This window comes from Berghia stephanieae, chromosome 4 (assembly GCF_034508935.2).
Source record: "Berghia stephanieae isolate SIO BIC M18660-M18661 chromosome 4, UCSD_Bste_1.3, whole genome shotgun sequence".
Classification (NCBI taxonomy): domain Eukaryota; kingdom Metazoa; phylum Mollusca; class Gastropoda; order Nudibranchia; family Aeolidiidae; genus Berghia; species Berghia stephanieae.
This window is the reverse complement of record NC_088363.1, coordinates 8,931,958-8,954,133: the sequence shown is the minus strand read 5'-3', so window position 1 is coordinate 8,954,133 and position 22,176 is coordinate 8,931,958. Positions and strand designations below refer to the sequence as shown.

Here is a 22,176-nt window from a genome sequence, read left to right as displayed (position 1 = left end):
CTCTCTCTCTCCCTCCTCCTCTCTCTTTCTCTCTCTCTCTCTTTCACACACACACACACACAACACACACCCACACACACACACACACACACTCTCTCTCTCTTTCTATTTTTCTGTCTCCCTTTCTCTCTTTCTCTCTCTCTCTCTATCTCTCTCTCTCTCTCTCTCTCTCTCTCTCTCTCTCTCTCCCTCTCACGCACGCCCTTTCTTCTCTCGTTTATTTTTTTCTCTCTTTCTCTCCCTCTCTCTCTCTCTTCGTTTCTCCCTCCCTCTCTCTCTCTCTCTCTCTCTCTCTCTCTCTTTCTCCCTCTCTCTGTTTCTCTCTCTCTCTCTCTCTCTCTCTCTCTCTCTCTCTCTAGCTGACAATTCTTCTTCTTCTTCGTCTTGTGGAAACCTCCAATATTGTCGAGGATCACTCCACAGTTTGTAGTGTTTTACATTTTAAACTTGCTAAAACTCTGCACATAATACTAAAACCACATAGATTAAAAAGTCAAGTTGTGAACTCCAGCAATCGCGTGAAGGCATGTTGGCAACCGTTTTCAGCCACTTCAGCTGGGAGGCTATTCCATAGTCGGGCAGTGGAGGGAAAAACGAATACATGTGGGCGTCTGTTTTTGATGTTGGGATGGTTACTCTTGCTGTGTGTCCCCTAGTATTTCTTGTGACGATATCTTTGATGTCGTTTGGAAGTTTAAGGCACGAATTTTTGTAGTAGATCTTGTGGAACAATTTAAGTTTATCTATCTTTCTTCTCTTTTCCAGAGGTTCAAGGCCAATCCGTTGTGATATTTCAGACGCACTTGAGAAAGGATCGAATGTGTTTGTGATGCGTCTTGCTGTTTTTCTTTGGATGTTTTCTAAGGTGTCGATGTTTTTCTTTGTATATGGGTCCCAAATTGAGCTGCCATACTCCAAAATTGGTCTAACAATAGTTTTAAAAGCAAGGGTTTGAGTTGTGATTGGGCATCTTTTTAAATTGCGGGTGATGTAAGCGCTTGTTTGATTTGCCTTTGAAGCCAGGTGACATATGTGGTCATTCCATTTGAGGTTTTTAGCAAACTCAATGCCAAGGTATTTTGCTGTCTTTAGATGTTCCAGGTTTTGACCATGAAGTTGGTATTCAAATGTTATAGGTGCTTTCTTATTTGTGATGGTTAGAACATTGCACTTTGATACGTTAAATTCCATTTGATTTATTGTTTCCCATTCTTGTAATTTAGCTAGATCGTCATTTAGTGTTTTGCAGTCGTCTGTTGTTTTTATCTGATTATATAATGCTGTGTCGTCAGCAAAGAGGCCCACTTTTGACCTTATACCTCGTGGAAGATCGTTTATGTACACTAAAAATAGGACGGGCCCAAGGACTGAGCCCTGAGGTACGCCCGATGTCACCATCCCGATAGTGGAAGTCTCGCCGTCGACAAGAACTTGTTGGGTGCGATTGTCCAGAAAAGTTGCAATCCATTGTAAGGTTATTTGCTCTTATACACTCAATGTTTCTCTTTAAACCTTTCTTTTTTTCATTTGTACGTAATTTATATATATATATATATATATATATATATATATATATATATATATATATATATATATATATAAAAAATATATATATATAATATATATATATATATTATATATATATATATATATATATATATATATATATATATATATATATATATATATATAAAATATTATAACATACACTCATAATTATACTAAATAAAAATGTTCTGTTTTGCAGGAAAACTTTTTACCGGAAAATAAAGAAATTTTATTTGGAAATGATTGCAGCGTAGATAAAGTGTTTGACATCCTCAACTCAGATGGAGACGATAAGGTATTTGTAACTCTTTTGAAATAGGAACACAAATTGTGATGTCAAATAACTGGTTCCAATCTCATAGGAAGTTTAAAAACCGCTCTTTCGGTGGACCTTGTGTAATTGATCTTCTGGTTGTAGACTGTTGGCATCTGGTTTTCTAGTTTAACCCTCTCCTTACCAGATATTTTCAAGATTTTCCTCTAAAACGTCACACCCAACTAAAACAAAATAGATTTTTTATCATTCAAACACAATAGCAGTAAAGTTCTTGCGATACATCATTTCTTTTTCAAACCATGCTCTACAATACACTGTTCACTTTCTTTAATTTTTATGATGTACAAAAAAAAAAGTTGAATAAGAAAAATGTTTGCTGTATCGTAACGAATGTGACGATTTTCCTATAGTTGGTAAGGAAAGGGTTAAATATATGCTAAAGATCACCCGAACGACCTGTAACCCTAAGAATCTGCATAATTATCCTGCTACTAAAATAAATATGCCAACTTATGATTCAATATGTCGTCTATTCATTATTAGTCATCGGAAGGACTCGTTACATACACACTTTCGAAGAGTTTGGAACCGGAAGAGTAGAATATGTGTCGTCACTAATTCTTTGCACTGTTGCTTTACATTGGACTAAAGTAGACATAATATGCGACACATTTGTCTAGAGACGGTTTTATTGTGAGATGAACTAACATATCCTACAGGGTGGGATTCCCTACCTCCCACAGTGGGCAGGGAGGTACTTGCTGTGTCTTCTATTCCCCTGTATCTGTTTTCCAATTACTTGCTCTCTTTGTCTTGGAATGAGATTTCTTAATTTTGTCCTGACCCTGGCCGGAGTCCTTGGCTGGGAGGGAAACAGTCAATTGTATAGTTAGTTTGGGAGGTGATATTTTTTCCCTTTGAAATCATCTCTCTATTATATTAAACATATGATTTGTAATTTCAGTGTATTCCTCTTAGTGGGATCTTGTTCTGGTGTTTGATTGAAACATTTAGGCAATCTCAAACTAAGTGCTATTGGAATCTACATCTGTTCCCTATTTGAACCACGTTCCCCTTTCTCTTACATTTTCCTCAATTCCTTTTAATTTCAACGTTGATATGAACTAAATGTGCTGCGGGCGCCGTGAAACCCTTAAAACAAAATAAAAACTATAATATCCTAAAATCAAATTTATTGTCAAACATAGAAGAACTTGATCATGTTGATATATTTTATTGAGGACAATAGATACACCCAAGCAGGCATTATTGAAATATATTTTCATATTATATACAATAAAACATAGAAGTATACTATTCCCATATCATATACAACATAACATAGAACTTTGCTTTGATATCATATCAAACATAACATAATATTTTATTCGTAACAACAAACAGTGTGAATCTGTCGATGTTTATGGATAGTATGCGCTTGGCAAGAAGCTCACAACATTGCCATCCGGAAGTATAACGGACCAATACACAAAACTATGTGTAACCTTAAACGTTTATAGTCCGGTTAATACCGTTTAGTGAGATTTACTCATAAACGCGGATGGCTAAACACAATAACAAAGACCTGAGTGACGTCAACTTCATTCTATCAATATCAATTCGAGAACTTTACGACCATATGGCCGTCTTAAAACAACAACAAAGACCTGAGTGACGTCAACTTCATTCTATCAATATCAATTCGAGAACTTACGACCATATGGCCGTCTTAAAACAACAACAAAGACCTGAGTGACGTCAACTTCATTCTATCAATATCAATTCGAGAACTGTACGACCATATGGCCGTCTTAAAACAACAACAAAGACCTGAGTGACGTCAACTTCATTCTATCAATATCAATTCGAGAACTGTACGACCCTATGGCCGTCTTAAAACAACAACAAAGACCTGAGTGACGTCAACTTCATTCTATCAATATCAATTCGAGAACTGTACGACCATATGGCCGTCTTAAAACAACAACAAAGACCTGAGTGACGTCAACTTCATTCTATCAATATCAATTCGAGAACTGTACGACCCTATGGCCGTCTTAAAACAACAACAAAGACCTGAGTGACGTCAACTTCATTCTATCAATATCAATTCGAGAACTGTACGACCCTATGGCCGTCTTAAAACAACAACAAAGACCTGAGTGACGTCAACTTCATTCTATCAATATCAATTCGAGAACTGTACGACCCTATGGCCGTCTTAAAACAACAACAAAGACCTGAGTGACGTCAACTTCATTCTATCAATATCAATTCGAGAACTGTACGACCCTATGGCCGTCTTAAAACAATAACAAAGACCTGAGTGACGTCAACTTCATTCTATCAATATCAATTCGAGAACTGTACGACCATATGGCCGTCTTAAAACAACAACAAAGACCTGAGTGACGTCAACTTCATTCTATCAATATCAATTCGAGAAATGTTACTATTCAGATGCCGTCTTAACAACAAATTACCCGAGATGACGTAATTCTATTCATTAAATCATTGTATAAATTGTTTACTTTCCGTTGCGTTTATCATAATTATAAAAAATTGTATCAGTAAGTCTCTGATATAGCATCCTTTATATCTTCTTATATAATTATAATAAATCTATTACTTATTATTATTATTATTATTATTATTATTATTATTATTATTATTATTATTATTATTATTATTATTATTATTATTATTATTATTATTAAAATTATTATATTATTATTAAACATATATTATTATCATTATTATATTATTTTTATTATTATTATTATTATTATTATTATTATTATTATTATTATTATTATTATTATTATTATTATATATTATTATTATTATTATTATTATTATTATTATTATTATTATTATTATTATTGTTATTATTATTAAAATGTGCTCTATCTATTGGAGAAACAATTGTTTTAATAAAAATGAGCGCAATATCCACTAACTGTTCTCAAAGCAAGCTCTGCAAGCAGTCACACGAATACAACACTCAACATTCTGATGGGGACACCATGCCTGATAGACCCTTTAACAATATATTTCCAACACAATTAATGGCTTGTTACTAATTTTACACCTGAGTAAAGTGAAACAATGTGAGCAAATAGCCTTTTCCAAGGACTCAACTTTGCGCTACCAACAGATCAACTCGTACCATAGAAATTCTGGTCCAAAGGAGAGTGTCTAACCAAAAGAACACAAATCCACACAAAATTATAGCGTTTCCTTAAAACACTTATAGCAATGTCAGACTTATATTCCGTTCCAACTCACAAAACTATGTGTAACCTTAAACGTTTATTGTCTGATTAATCCAATTTAATCAGAATTACTCATAAAAATGACTGGCTAAAAACAATAACAAATAGCTGTGTGACGTCAATTTTGTTCCATCTATGATATTCATTGTCGTTTACATAGGTACGATTTCAAGGATATGACCGTAGAGAAATAGACGATTTTGGTGGTTTCCTCAAGGCACTACAACAAACCATGTTGACGAATCTCAAGTACACCACTGTAAATGTAAGTAAACGTTATATGGTTTTAGACCGAACTTTTGATTTTCTCCATTGTAATTGATTCTCTTTTACCTGAATTGTCTTAGGTTTAAGTATGTAAAGAATTATAGTTGAGGTCCCGTTTTTTTCCTATGAATATAAGTTTTATTATATTATACTTGGGAGATCAAAAAGCATCTAGCCATGCCAACTCCAAACCCCAAATAATCGCAATACAATCGCACTCTGATGCAATTTCAACACATTTCAAGGCTATTTGCTTCCTTTAAACAAATTTGGAGAGCAACAGGATTGTAGTCCAGCACTAAAATAAAGAATTTTAAGAGTAATGCCCGAGCATTTTGCTCTATGGATCAGAATGCTGGAAGATCAGATACAGTATTATCCAGAACCTTGAAGTATTCCAAAACAAATTTTTACGACGAATCTTCAAGACATTCTGGCCGAAAACAATCTCAAATGAGGACCTGAGATCAAGAGCGGAGGTGGAGTCTGGAGAGTCTAATTTAAAGGAGAAGATGGCAATGGTTGGGGCATGTCTGTCGCAGACCTGATGAAACACTGACAAGGAAGGCTCTGCGATGGACACCCAAAGAAAATAGTAAGCGAGGCCGCCCCAAGGAGCTTGGAGAAGTACCGTAGAGAGCGACCTAAAGCAGAGAGATCTGTACCTTGAGATGGCCCCAAGAATAGCTGCTGACATGAGATCCCTTGCATCGCCTCAAGTCCCATCGGCTCTGAGAGGATTGAGTGAGTGAGTGAGTGATTTTCAAGGCTCCACTTGTAAAAACTGTACCCTCAATTTCCTTATAATTCGTTTGATTTTAATCGGTAAGCCCCAATTCCGAAAACAGGCGAATATCTGAAATTAAAAGTAGTTTAAAATAACACAACAGAATAAGACGGCTTCTTGGTAGACATGTTACACCTGAACTGTTCCGTTTGACTTAATTCAACTACCATCTCCGGTTATTGTGGAATGTTTCAATTATAAATTAAAAGTTGATTTCAAATCAAAAGAAACGTTTTTCTACTTTCAAGTGAAATTAAATGGTTTCTTTTTAGACAAATGAATCAAATTGTTTTTATTGAAAATATTTTATATTTTTTATATTTGTAACGTGTTGATGTCGGTGTCTTGCGGAGGAAAGTGAGGGAGAGAATGGGGGGGGGGGGGGGGGGGGGGGGGGGGGGGGTTGGGTCAAATATGTATCACGTTTTATTTTCTCTAGTTTATAAGATGTAATATTATTTCAGCGCTCAATTTTAACATTTAATTTACTCCATCAGGTGAAAGACGCAGACAGAACTGTAGGCATCAACACTGGACATTTGGGAACATTGGACTACGATCTGGAGGACGCTGACAGGGAGTTTGTTGTTGAGGTAGTAACACTTGACTTTTATCTAACTTGTATCTGACTTTTATCATAGGACTACTACTATATAGCAAACAAGACATACATGATCGCGCTCTCTCTCTCTCTCTCTCTCTCTCTCTCTCTCTCTCTCTCTCTCTCTCTGTGTGTGTTTGTAAAATACTGTCATAATAGGATCCAATAATCTGATGTCGCGTCCGCCCAGCAACGAGAAGCTTGGTTCAAAACAAAGAAAATCGGTACTTTTTATTCTTCATGCTTGCTACAACACGTCATGTGATCAGAATATATAAAAGTCAAAACATGATCAGATTTATAATGTTTTTATCCTCTGGATACGCTTTTATGCTCGTCGGAGAAGTATTTCATAAGGGCGTCACCATTGTTCTGATAGTTTAGAACCAGTTACTAAGTTAATATGCGTCATTGTGAGGGAAGTGACGTCACGACTTTTGAAGCCTATTGCCATGAACATATTCAGACCCATCTCAAAATTTAATGAAAAGTAAGATCGCTGCCATTCATGAATCGATGATTGCATTTTCAAAATGACGTATCATATCTTAAAATAAGAAAAAAATACTACATAACAAGTAACGTTTTGGGTCTAAAACGCTTACTCAGTCAATAAAAAACCCCAAATAAGAATTTCGAACTAAACATTATTCTACATCATTTATCCCAAAAAGAAAAGCGTAAAGCGTTTTAAACACGTGTAATGGATATTACGCTATATATATATATATATATATATATATATATATATATATATATATATATATATATATATATATAAGAAATCCTTCGTCTAATCTCGTGTTTGATAGATTTCACGTATCGCCAATCGTAATACAGTGTGGACATTTACGGCCAAGGAAGGGTTTTGAACATGGAACTATCCATGTTAATTTTATTTTTAATTTTCTTTTTAAAAATCATTTTAAAGCTTGTATATCCATCCCGTTATGTACAATACTGTTTGTATATGAGGAATGTTTTAAAATCTAAATTGCATAGTTCTTTAATAAATTTATTTTTAAAAAACATTTAAAAGTGCTGAGGCTACACATATGGTTCGATTTTTTTCTGAGTTCCTGTTAGTTCCTGTGCGGCTATGTGGTCTAGTGGTATGACACTCGCCTTCGGATCGGAAGGTCCATGATTCGAGCTTCACTCGGAGCGGCGCATAGTTGAGTCCTTGAAAAAGGCTCTTTACTCACGATGTCTTACCATACTCATAAATAAAATGAGTACCTGGCATTTAACAGCGTTGTCTCTGTTGGAACAAAAACAAATCTGAATAAGAAAACGAATGCCTGTATCGTAACAAATGTGACGATTTTCCTTCAGTTTGTAAGGCGAAGGTTAACCCTCTCCTTGCCAACAATAGGAAAATCGTCACAATCGTTACAATACAACCAACATTTTTCTTATTTAAATTTCTCTGGTACATCATAAAATTTAAAGAAAATGAACAGTCTGTTGAAGAGCATGTTTTGCTAAAGAAATTATATATGGCAAGAACTTACTGCTATTGTGTTTGAGTTATTTAAAAAAAAGCAAACTATTTTTGTGTCTATTGGGTGTGAAGTCTTGGAAAATCCTGAAAATGGTTGGTAAGCGAGGGTTAACGGATTTTCGCCCTCTTTTCCTCACAAATGGAATGATTTTCCTTCAGTTGGTAAGGAGAGGGTTAACTGATTTTCGCCACTATTCTATTTCAGAGGGGTTACAACGCCACCTTGAGTTTTCTACGTTACTACGCAAGCAAACATCCAAATGAAGTGAAAAAACGGGAAGTTCCTGTCACGGTTCAAACTCAACAGCCTGGATCTCATCACTCGACCACCAGCACCACCACCAACAACAACAACAACACCACCACATACATTGATGAAGATACTTCTATTTTGGATGCGGTCAGCGAAAAAGATGTTTTGCTAGAAGAGAAGAGGAAGTCAAAGTAGAATTGACTCTTTAACTGCGAGTCTGATTCACTCAAGATTTTCGTTCAAAATTGAAATCACACAAAATGAATTATATAAGGCTAAAGTTCATTCCGACAGATACATAAAAAAATAAATTAAAAAAATTTAAAAAATGAATAAATAAATAAATAAATAAATAAATAGATAAATAAATAAATAAATAAATAAATAAATAAATAAATTTAAAGCTCATTCTGACATAAATAAATAAGTAGATAGATAAATAAATAAATAAACCAAAAATACATAAATAAATCGATAAAGTCAAAGTAAATGTCTCTATAAATAAAATTTCCTTCAATCATCCCCAAGGGAAAAATGTGTTAAGGATCAATTCCTAGGAATGATTGGAATAACTCAGGCGTCAGCCGCAGTGTAGCACTGCAAAGTGAGCCAATACCAGATTGACGCGCTGGTTCACACATAGCTATCCATGTAGTCGAATCGAACGTCAATTCATGTATCTGAGATTTGTTTGATTCGCGCAAACATTTTGGTCAAAGTTACTTATACGTTTGGTTAACCCATACATTATTTGTGCACACAATTCAGTCAAATAATAATAATAATAATAATAATAATAATAAATAATAATAATAATAATAATAATAATAATAATGATATAAATAATAATAATAATAATAATAATAATAATAATAATAATAATAATAATAATAATAATAACAACAACAACAACAACAATAATATATAGCATTTCTACGGCGCATAACCATGACGATCTCGTAATTAATTATAATTAATTGAATGTCTCCTTTTATTTTATTTTTTTTTAAAAAGGTTTTGTTATTTGCAAATTTTATTTGACATATCTCATAGGTACCAATAAAATGGTAGCCAGTTGGTACTGCTTGTCACAATGTCATCCAATCGCTCATTCTCATTACAAGATGGTCGCGAAGTTCCAGATTTGAGAGGTTTGACAAGATACAGGTCAATTTAATCAATCCTATATTTGACTGAAGGACGAGTTTTCTGGACAAATTTTAAACGCGAGTTGTTGTTTTAGAGAAAAGCATTACAGGGCATCCTTACGGTGTGACGAAATTTAGACTGAGAAATTAGCTAGCAATGACTATCCCGCACAAATCTTTGGGCCTCTTTTTCGCTCACGAAGTGCCCGAATTCGCGTCAAAATATGGGACGAAGCCGTTTCGTATATGCTATTTTAAAAAAATTAATTACGACGCTTTTTATCGATGAATATGACTGAAAGTTGGCACACATTTAGAAAAAAGGTCATTTTAGATTATGTCAAACGACAAAACTCGTGCGATTACCAGAAGACCGTTAAAATAGATTTTTACTCTTTGGAGTAAAATATTTCTAAAACTACCGGGCGTGGAGGTTTTGTCGTTGACAAGGTAATACATGAACATTTCTTCTTTTTGGTTATAAAATTGTATATGAATATGACGAGTACTTTTCCCGTATTTTACAAAACACCATCCTAATTTGCTCTTCAAGTTTCAATCTTTTAATCCACTTATTACACAAGATACAACCAAAGGTCGAAAAATAATGCCGAAAAAGCGTCCCATATTTTCGCGTTTTTTTCCTCTTTGCGGGTCATCCAAATAAATGACACCTTTGAAACTGCATAACTTGTTTATTTATGAATGGATTTTAAAAATTCAAAAACATTTTTACTCAGTGGAGATAGGGCTTTGATTTTAGACAAAAGTTTTCCTCAAAAAGAGAAAAAAACATTTTTCATAGTCATTGCTAAATTAGCAGCCATTGATTGATGCAAGAATAAGATCTGGAAAATAAATGTATATAGCACAGTGTCAGACAAAGAAAGGGAGGCGAAGAGGCCGGGTGGTTAAGGCATTGCACTGTGATCCGGAAGGTCCCGGATTCCTACCCCGCTTCAGGAACTTTCGTTTTTTTTCCTTGGGTAAGATTCTTAATTAACCCCCAATTTACTCACTTGGACAACATGGGTGATTCCTGTTGACATCAGACATCCTGTTTGATGGGTCGTCTATATTCCTTCAGGGAATGCCTAGGTGACGGGGTCTAATGGTGCCGTTGCGAAAGGGCTTAATTTGATTTAAGATAAAGAAAGCTTTGTCTTTACCCTGTTTCATACACATTCAGATCTTAATGGTGTGAAGAAAACACGATGCTACGTTGTCAACATGACATACTGATTTGCTTGGTAGTTTTTCACTCTCATTAAATTTAGCATATATTTTTTATTTGCTTCTCAACTTAAGATTAGACATGCAGAATATTCAACATAATGTGATATATATATATATATATATATATATATATATATATATATATATATATATATATATATATATAATTCTGATATAAAATGAGATTGGTTTATATACGATTTTTTGCCTAATAGTGTCGATTCAACGTGTACATATTAGCAGGTCTGATTTCCCTAATTGTTATGGGCTCATTGTTGTAATGGAAATTCTCTCAAACCAACGCAATACATTTTCCATGACCTCAATGTTAACACGAGCCCATAATTGAGCTCGGTCATCAGACCTGTGCGTAGTTTCAATTCATATTTCATTACATAAGGAGTTTGATATAGATGGTCTTATCCCATTCTTATACCCTATACATTCCTGATATTTTTGTTATCAAATAGTCGATCTCATTGTATTGAATATCATAAGATTATTATATAAAATAACTAGTAATGCATTTTAATTTGATTCTGTTATATGTTACTATTAGAGGATTACGTATGTAACCGATTGTGCCCATTAGGGCTTCAAAGTGCATTCATTTTCCTATCCTCTTGCCCGCCATTCAACCGTTCCTCTCAGCCGGTTTCTTGTGTTATCGATAGCGAAGTGAGTGCAACTCACCCGTTTGTAGTTGCCGAACTGAACAGGATGGATATCCAGAAAGTGTCGGCAAAATGACAACTCATGAAAACTCAAGGTGTAAACGAACAATTTAACTGATATATGACGGAAAACGGTCGTGGATGAATTACCTTGAACGTCTTTCTGGGGCTTTCAAGTTTGTATTTGACTCAGTCACTAATCAAGGGAGGGAAGACTGGACAAAGCGGAATCACTCAAGACTGCTGTTTAAAAATATCACGAGTCTTGTCTATTGCCATGTATAAAATAATAAATAAAATAAAATAATAAAATTCCCCTTATCCATCCCCAAGGGGAAATGTGTCTTTAGCATCTATTCCAAGGGAAGACTGGAATAACCCAAGCGTCAGCCGCAGAACAGGGCCGCAAGGCGAGGTGTCTTGCTCAAGGCCACACAACGCAGCGGCGGATGATTGCACTCGGTACCTTTCGGGTATGAAGCAAAAACCGTACCACTGAGTCACGCTGGCCCTAATTCACATTATTAATTTGTCAATAAATGTTATTGTTAATAAATCAAATGTGCCATAATTTGTGTGTCTGATAAACCGAATTCTTAATCTTACTATAGATTTTTGACTAATCAAAACATGGAATTTGCGACACCTCTTCGCACGTACTCGGACAACATAGTTGGTTGTTTATAAACAAGAAAGTGAATGAATTCGATATTTCTCTGGTCATTTTCTGGTTTTCATACCGCCAAATAGGTTACTAATTATCACACGATTTTCTTGATCAGATTATAAACGTTTAAGTTTACACACAGATTTCTGTGTTGGTTTTATTCATCAACGGTAGAACAATGTGTATTTTACTTAGACACATACCATCGATTGTAAAGCCTGTGTAGTTTGCTATGTTTACCAATCACTGTCATGTCATTGTTTACATTATGGCGACTGTCCGAGAGGCGTGGTTTTCCGTACCCATCGTTATCTTATAGATAGTATGCGTTTGGCGAAGAAGCTCATAACATTGCCATCCGGAAGTATAACGGACCAACACACAAAACTATGTGTAACCATGATCGTTTATAGTCAGGTTAATACAGTTTAGTGAGAACTACTCATAAACGCGGATGGCAAAAAACAATGACAAAGACCTGAGTGACGTCATCTTCGAACTTTCTGTAGATGCTGGCCGCTTGGCTAAGAAACTCACAACATTGCTGTCCGAAATTATTACTGACCAACACACAAAACTATGTTTTAACCTTTGATGTTTAAAGTCTGGTTAATACAGCTAAGTGAAAATTACTCATAAATGTGGATGGCAAAAAAACACTAAAAAAGGCCAGAGTGACTTCAACTTTGTTCTATCTATAGAGAGAACGAAGTCAGGACTTTTGCCATCAAACTATGTAAGAAAGCAGGTATGGACTTAGCCATAGTTAACGTATAGCCTGACACTAGAACCGTAGCCATGGTAAAGTTATGGCCTGACACTGACCAAAAAATGACGTCAAAATGCCAGTCTTTTGCCACAAAAGAAAATAAATCTTGAGTTGTATTCAATAGTTCAACCAATGAAATAACTTGTTTCCATGAGCACTACTAACGACAAATCACTAGGTGGTGCAAAAACCAAATAATGACGTCAAACTGCCAGTCCTTTTGGATTTCAGTGTCATAACGATGGCGACGCTAGAACCCACTAGGATTTACAGTTTGACGTTATTTTTTAGGTTGTTGCGCCGCCTGGTGAGTTTTCGTTAGTTGTGCCCAAGGAAACAAGTGATTCCATTCGTTGAACTATTGAATACAACTCACGATTTGTTTTCTTTTGTGGCCAAATATTTGTTTGTTGACGTTATTTTTTGGTCAGTGTCAGGCTATAAGTTTACGAAGGCTGCGCTCTGGCCCCTTTCATACACATTTGTTCAGATCTTTTTCATTAACCAGATTATTCACAGTCAAGGTTACACATAGTTTTGTTTGTTAGTCCGTTATATTTCCGTATGGCCATGTTGTGAGTTGCTCAGCCAAGCCCATATCGTCTATAGATAGAACGAAGTTGACGTCACGCAGGATTTTGTTATCGCTCAATTAAAAAAACAAACTTGTTTTGGTCACTTTATATGTCAGTGTTCTTCAAAATGACATGTAATTTACCAGAATTTGATATGTGTTTGTTTTTTTCAGCACAGTAAATTTGTTTTCATCGATACCAACCCGTCTTTAATTTGGGGAATGTTTTTATCACTGATTATGCCCCTTAGTCGTGTTCAACCCCGTGAATACATGCCATTAATAGAACGACATTCAACATTTATTTTTTTCTCAAGGCTTGATGTTTCTTTTACGAACGAGTGAAAATCATAAATTATCACACCAACTCATACGCACAAGTAATTATAACTCCAAGAGATGACAGGACCGTGTGTTTCCGTCCTTGTGATTAGCTATTATTTTGTCACCAATCAAGGGACTTAATCGGGTATCAAATGCATTCTCTGAATACTGATTTCAGGAGGTGGTTGAAAAATTTGTTGTTAGATTTTTATTGCAAAATATTGTGCAATTGATGTCACTTTATTAATATGAGGATTTTACCCATCAAATTGTTGGTATTTAAATTTTCATTTTTTAAAAACAAATATGCTACTTTTTATGCCATCAATGGTATCTACACTCATAAAGATTTTTATCATATGAGTTAGATTTTACAAGTGATCTTATAAAATGTGTATTTTCACCTATAATAAAACTAAATCATTCCATTATTTTATTGTTTTCTTTCCTTCAATTATGAGAAATAAGAAGAAAAGTCGTGACAACACACCCTCTACTGTTTTGGTTCCTAAATCCTTGGGAGTATGTGCGTAACCAGTCCTTTTGGAGTTCTAATAATGAATAAGTTACATAAAGGTAACTATTTCAGTAGCAGGATGTATAGATAGTATGCGCTTGGCTAAAAAGCTCACAAGTATAACGGACCCACACACAAAACTAGGTGTAACCTTAAACGTCTGATTAATCGTGGCCTTCGTAAAGTTATGGCCTGGCACTGACCAAAAAAATGACGTCAAAATGCCAGTCTTTTGCCACAAAAGAAAAATCGTGAGTTGTATTCAATAGTTCAACCAATGAAATAACTTGTTTCCATGAGCTCTACTAACGACAACTCACTAGGCGGTGCAAAAACCAAATGACGTCAAACAGCCAGTCCTTTTGGATTTCAGTGTCAGGCTATAACATAACGATGGCTACGGGTTAATACAGTTTAGTGAAAATACTCATCAATGCGGATGGCAAAAAAAAAAAATAACAAAGACCCGATTGAAGTCAACTTCATTCTATCTATAGGCAGATTTTGAGATTGTGGGGCGTATGAGAGCGAGGATGAATGATGTTTTTTGACCACATCATAGAAAGATACCATCACTCTTGACACCAAACTACCAAAAAAACTCCAAAAAATATTTCTAAAGAAACCCTAGAGGAGGTATTGACTTTCTCATATCAGGGCAGTTACAGTAGTAAACACAGATGGGGGCACGTAAAAGGATGTCGCCCATTCATCCTTCAAATTCTGACGAAAATTTGAAAATCAAAAGTCATTGGGGTCTCGAGAAAACTAAGAATGTTTGATACTACTTATGTAAATTATGTTTTACCGTATGGATCAGAAACATGGAGGACAACTAAAGGCATCACCAAAAGATTACATACTTTTATAAGCAAATGTCTAAGGACAATTTTGGGCATCCGGTGGACGGATAAATTAATAAAAGAAGATCTTTGTGAAGCCAAACAACAATCTATGAATATAAAAATCAGAAAGAGGAAGTTGAGATCGATAGGCCTATACAATTAGAGAACCTGCCAGCAAGATGACCAGACAGGCTCTGACATGGAATCCCCAAGGAGGAATGAAGACCAGAGAGGCCAAGAAATAGTTGGCGAAGAGGCACGTTGAAGGAAGATGAAGACCAGAGAGGCCAAGAAATAGTTGGCGAAGAGGCACGTTGAAGGAAGATGAAGACCAGAGAGGCCAAGAAATAGTTGGCGAAGAGGCACGTTGAAGGAAGCAAGGAGAGGCGGTTACAAATGGAAGCAGGTGGAGGAAGAGTCAAATGGCAAAGCATCATTGGTGGCCTATGGTCTTACTGGGGTTAAAGGCTTAAGTCAATCAATTTAAGTCACTCTGACACCAGATGTCGAATAACACAAGGTATGTACCAGTCCTCCAGAAGAGTAGTTTTACACTTCCAATGAAATAGGAACCGGTTTTTTGACATTACACTTTTCTTTCCTATTGGAATGGAGCAACGACATGTGTGTCAGCCCATTACAGAGTCTGAAATATTTTGGTAATGTTGTGTAGACGAGCGAGGATGATCTGGTACGTAGCCTTCCTTAACTTATTGATGCAAGCTCTTTGTTAAAAAAAAACAACTCATAGCATCCGCCAGCCGGATATAACGCAACAACACACAAAACTATGTGTAACTTAAAAAGTTTATAATCTGATTAAAACAATTAAGTGAGAGCTATTCATGAAAATGGCTGGCTGAAAACACTGACAAATATCTGAGTTCCGTCAATTTCGTTCCTTCTATATCGTGACAAAAGGTTTTGTATTTTGACGTCAAATTTAGGTTGGTGCAGCGCCTAGTGAGTTGTTTATAGTGCTTAAAGTAACTGCTGATCTGGTTTAAATATGAATACAACTCACGAAATTCATTCTTTTGTTGGTCTGGCCTTGTATTTTGACGACACCGGTGAGAAAAATCTGGCGTCACTTCCTCTAATCAACGCCTAGTAACTGGTTCCCACTAATTCCCACTGATGGCTGCCGCCAATATCTCCATCACCGCTATCATGAAATACTGTTGCCACCAGCAAAAAAAAAGGCGTATCCAGAGGAGAAAATTATTGTAAATATTCCCATGTTTAGACTTTAATATATTTTGATCGCATAATGTTTGGACAAATTCGAGCCAACATGAAGAACAAAAAGTACACAGTGAAGGTAAGTCTCACAGACTTGATTTGACTGCCACACAAGTCAGTGAACATCTCTATAATAGGTCCATTCCGTCTAATGACTAACGAAAGAATGAAAATGGAGAGGCTTCGTATAGGAACAAAACAGACAATGGACGTTTCGGGTACAAACCCTTCGTCAGCACAACAATACACAAAATTAAAGTGGAAAACAAATAAAATAAAATGCAAATCTGATCCTGTTTTGACTTTTATACATTCTGATCACATGACATGTGAAAAAGTTCAAGCCAGCATGAAAAATAAGAAGTACTGATTTTCTTTGTTTAGAACCAAGCTTCTGGTTGCTGGGCGGATGTGACATCAGACTGCTGAATCCTATTGTGATTATTCTTTTCACGCTATAGATAGTATGCACTTGGATAATAAGTTCACAACATTGCCATCCGGAAGTATAACTGGCCAACACACAAAACTGTGTGTAACCATGAACGTTTATAGTCTGGTTATTACAGTTTAGTGAGAAGTACTCATAAACGCGGATGGCAAAAAAAAATCAAAAACAAAGACCTGAGTGACGTCAACTGCATACTATATATAGAAACCGGGATAAATTCCAGCTTCATGTTTCTGAAGGACTTCTCAACGAGAGGGATTGGATTGACATGCAATATGACAACACCGTGTTCTTATTTTGACAACCTGTATTAAGATTTTGATTAGTGTTCAATATTTGTGGGGATGATTTTTTTAGGGTAACGCATGCGCAGAAGCTGGTTATCACAGAAACCAAAATACAAGAACGTGTTACTTCGAATGCTCACAATCTATTGATGCTATGCGTTTAGGTAAGATACTCACAACATCCGCTAACCAAATTAAACATTACAACACACAAAATTGTGTGTTACCTTTAATGTTTATATAATCTGATTGATACAATTTAGTGAGAGCTAATCACAATCTAAAGATAATAACAATAGAATTGAGCGAGGCCTACTTCATTTCTTCTATTAAAGAGAGTGAGTGAAAACTAATCACCTTTCTGACGGTATTAAAATAAAAGACGTCCACTTTATTCGTTCTTTAGATAGTGTGCCCTTGGCTAAGAAACCCACAACATTGCAATCCGAAAATTTAACGGACCAACACACAAAACTATTTGTAACCTTGAACGTTTATAGTCTGGAATACAGTTTAGTGAGAATTACTCATTAACGTGGATGGCAAAAAAAACAATAATAATGACATGAGTGACATCAACTTTGTTCTATCTATAGATAGAATGCGCTTGGCCAAGGAGTTCACAACATTGCCATCCGGAAGTATAACGGACCAACACACAAACTCTGTGTAACCATGAACTTTTATAGTCTGGTTAATACAGTTTAGTGAGAACAATTCACAAACGCGGATGGCAAAAACAATAACAAAGGCCTGAGTGACGTCATCTGCATACTATCTATAGATAGTTATTGCTTTTTGCCATCACGTATTGGAGGAATTCTCACTAAACTGTATTAACAAGACTATTAACGTTCATGATAACATATTGTTGTGTGTTGGTCCATTACACTTCCGGATGACAATGTTGTGAGTTTCCTATCCAAGCGCATTCTATCTTTAGCTCGTCAACAACAAGTTTGATTCACAACTCTCGATATCTATGTCATAAATCTGTGCGTTGCAGGTAATATTATTATATCTATTTCTTTCGTGTTTTCCCAACCGGAACTACTGGCAATAATATTTCATGTATCTATACATGATATTTATTGATCAGTATTTCTTTTTGCATTCTTAGAAGTGGTTTATCTTTCCAGTGGGTTCGGAATATAAACAAGACCAAGTAAGTTAAAATTTGAATTGAACTTTATATAGCGCAATATCCACTAAATGCGCAGTACTAAGAGGTGACATGCTTGAAGTGTACAAAATGTTAAATGGAAAATAATACCAAAAAGCTGGTAATCTACTTAAACTCTGGCCCGAGTACTCCCTGAGGACAGGAACAAGGGGCACTTCTAAGAAACTTTTCACACAAAGGGCCAGACTAGATGTAGTCATATATATTATAAATATTTCTCCGACGGTCATAAAAGCGTATCCAGAGGGGGAAAAAACCCATTATAAATCTGATCATGTTTTGACTTTTACACATTCTGATCACATGATATGTGAAAAGTTCTAGCGAGTTTGAAGAATAAAAGGTACAGATTTTCTTTGTTTAGAACCACGATGGCCGCCGTTGCTGGGAGACGTGACATCAGACTACTGAATCCAATTCCGGACGTATTTCATACCGCTGCACGAGCTTGCGAAGGCGCGTTGGTAAACATAGTTCGAATTCCAAAAACCAAGATTGTAAAAAATCATTTAGTCTACCCCTCGATCGATTCCTGTTTCGTCATCTTTGAAAAAAAACGACATCTTCAGTAACATTTGAACAAAGCTTCTTTATTAAAGAATCTGACTTTTAGTGGAATTTAACGATTTATAATCTGACGCCAAAAATTATTATTGAAAAGAATATTGAGCTTTTATATAGCGCAATATCCACTAAACGTGCTCAACGCGCTTTACGAGGGTCCCTGGCCAACAGCAACATTTAATATGTAGGCAGGGATATAGCGCCTATTAAGCAATATTACAATTTTTTCGAGCAAAGACAACGCTGAATACGTACTCACTTTACACCTGAGTACTGTGAGAAAATGTGAGAAAAGAGTCTTCTCCAAGGACTCAGCTTTTCGCCGACCGAGGCTCGAACCCAGGACCTTCCGATCCGAAAGCAAGTGTCATACCACTAGACCACATAGCCGCACAAAACATGATATCACTACGTTTAGGAAGTGGGGTGAAATAATGTCTATTTTATATCCGTTTTATTTCCTTGTTTATGACATATGATAGGAGAGACCGTGAGTCAATCTAATTCACTTAGAACGACGCACGGTACTCTGTTTCAGCGTGAATAAATTATGAAGCATTACAAATAAATTAGAAATCAACATTTTTATTAAAATTCATATTAACTTACATCAAACAGTAAAAATATGATTACACCTCTTGAGACAAATGTGACCAATCACCCCTAAAACAGTGTTGTGTAGAAGTGAACTAGACGCTGAAAATATAATTAATTTTATGATAGAGAGATACAAGTCCGAAAAAAATAGAAAACTTAAGTCAAATGTAAACAAATTATTGAATATTCAATATTATTGAAAAGATCCAATATCTCTTGATGCTATGCTTTTAGTTAAGGTAAAGGTGATCTTGTGGTTATGACACTCGCATCCGGATCGGAAGGACCTGGGTTCGAGCCTCGCTCATCGCATAGTTACTCAACTTCGGTCACTTGGTTTGCCTACATTGACCAGCCACAAAACTCGGGGTAAGCATCTTTTTTTTGGTCTGATTAAAAAAAAAAGATAGAGAAACTGTAATATATAGATTTATTAAGATAATCCGAAAGTTTTCAAAACGTCTATAGCGAAGAGATCCCAATGAAGTGTCAATCTATGTATTTTCTTAACCTTAATATTTTCATTTCAGATCAGTGCCCTTATGGTACGGTCGCACAAACCTAAGTGCTTGTGAACTAACGATGTAAGTAAATAAGTATAATTTTGGTTAGAACAATAATTTTACTTTATAAATGGATTTATCAAGCTGATAAAAAAACAACAAAACAAAACAAAAACTCGAACGTGAGATCCCAAAGACGTGTCAGGTTTTGTGACTTTTTGTTTTTTGACAAGTTGTTATTTAATCTAGTTGATTGATTTTGTAATTCTGGTCGAAATTTTAAAAAAGTGTTATGGCAAATTGTTACATAACTGACTAATCAATGATAGAGGTGATCTATATTACTATAGTCAAAAGGCAAAACGATGTATCTTCACTTTATATTTAAAGGAGAAAAGAAGGGAATAAAAAGAGTCGACAACTCTCGTGGTCTGGGTGTGAATTTGTTTTGGTTAAAAATGTAGAAAAACCCCTATAATTTGTGTTGTACCTGTGTTACCTTCTTCTTCTTCTTCTTCTTCTTCTTCTTCTTCTTCTTCTTCTTCTTCTTCTTCTTCTTCTTCTTCTTCTTCTTCTTCTTCTTCTTCTTCTCTTCTTCTTCTTCTTCTTCTTCTTCTTCTTCTTCTTCTTCTTCTTCTCTCTCTTCTCTTCTTCTCTTCCTCTTTCTCTCTTCTCCTCTCACCCTCCCTCTCTCCTCCTCCTCTCCCTCTCTCTCTCTCTCTCGCTCTCTCTCTCTCTCTCTCTAATCCCTCTCTTTGGACGGGTAAAGAAAGTTAAAGAATATTAAACTATATATATATATATATATATATATATATATATATATATATATATATATATATATATATAACATGGTTAGATTCGTCGCTCTATCATGTTACTGCAGCATGTTCAATAACCCGTCATTAACTTTAAAAAATGACGAATATCAGGTGTACTAATTTGTTACCAATCGACTCAAAACGGTTTTCAGTCGTGATAAACCCGAATCTTCGATTTCCATTATAAAAATAACTTCGAGTGTTTGAGCTAAAACGGATGCCTTTATAAAAGTGGTTGCCTTCTCTCATAAACTCCAAAAATATGAAATATCCTAATAGTGATCACATTAATTTTTAAAACTCAAGTTTTCGTCGCCTGGGATAGTTCGTCAAAACATCATATTGAGACGGTAGGTGGCATAAGGGTAAATGACATTCCTTTCACGTAACGTATGCCAGTATGTTTTCTACTATAGTGGACTAAATATTATCTTTTAAAAAAGTGTCGTTTGTTTGACTTTTCTCCTTCAGCGATCTGTGTGTAGTGATTCGCGTAGATGATGATTTCTGTGTAAGTTATTAAATGTATAGACATGACCTAGTCATGGTTATGCGCTATTCAAATGCTATAAATTATTATTATTATTATTGTTATTATTATTATTATTATTATTATTATTATTGTTATATTATTATTATTATTATTAACAATAGTAGTAGTAGTAGTAGTAGTAGTAGTAGTAGTAGTAGTAGTAGTAGTAGTATTGTTATTGATATTGTTATTGTAATAATAATAATGATATTACTATTATTGTTATTATTGTTATTATTATTATTATTATTATTATTATTATTATTATTAATATTATCATTATTATTAATATTATCATTATTATTAATATTATCATTATTGTTATTATTATTATTATTATTATTATTATTATTATTATTATTACTATTATTACTATTATTATTTTCATCATCATCATCATCATCATCGTCGTCGTCGTCGTACACTGTCGTGCGGACTCTCTCCTCTCAACGTCATAGAGAATCACAACCGAGGCTGGCTGACCAACCTCGTGAACTTTCCCGTTGAGCGAGCAGTTTTTTCAGTCACGCTCTTCTCTGTATGAAACAAGATTGGTTCACAAGTAAATAAATAAGACGCATATGAAAGAGCTTCGATATTGATCAGTCAGCCTCGTTTCAGATCCTATAGATAGTTCGAAGATGACGTCACTCAGGCCTTTGTTATTGTTTTTGCCATCCGCGTTTGTGAGTTGTTCTCACTAAACTGTATCAACCTGACTATAAACGTT

The 22,176-nt window shown here is 35.2% G+C and overlaps 2 protein-coding genes across 8 annotated transcripts in view; both read left to right on the top strand.

The window, feature by feature from the left end:
* LOC144971684 (uncharacterized) overlaps positions 1-8,757 on the top strand; it is a 57,263-nt gene extending 48,506 nt beyond the window's left edge. The window contains exons 13-16 of the mRNA XM_078912756.1: positions 1,748-1,843; positions 5,261-5,365; positions 6,652-6,747; positions 8,465-8,757. Of these exons, the coding sequence (XP_078768882.1) occupies positions 1,748-1,843; positions 5,261-5,365; positions 6,652-6,747; positions 8,465-8,707 (540 nt within the window). The 3' untranslated portion in view covers positions 8,708-8,757. The remainder of the gene's footprint in view (positions 1-1,747; positions 1,844-5,260; positions 5,366-6,651; positions 6,748-8,464) is intronic.
* Positions 8,758-18,172: 9,415 nt separating this feature from the next.
* The window catches only part of LOC144969993 (uncharacterized), a 32,729-nt gene continuing 28,725 nt past the window's right edge, over positions 18,173-22,176 (top strand). Inside the window, exons 1-2 of one of the 7 annotated variants that reach the window (XM_078909124.1) lie at positions 18,177-18,252; positions 20,121-20,174. The gene's annotated coding sequence lies outside the window, so the exon portion shown is untranslated. Of the gene's footprint in view, positions 18,253-18,306; positions 18,412-19,824; positions 19,960-20,120; positions 20,175-21,146; positions 21,265-21,335; positions 21,426-22,176 lie in introns of those variants that run through there. The other 6 variants (XM_078909121.1, XM_078909123.1, XM_078909128.1 and 3 more) reach the window with 6 other exon arrangements.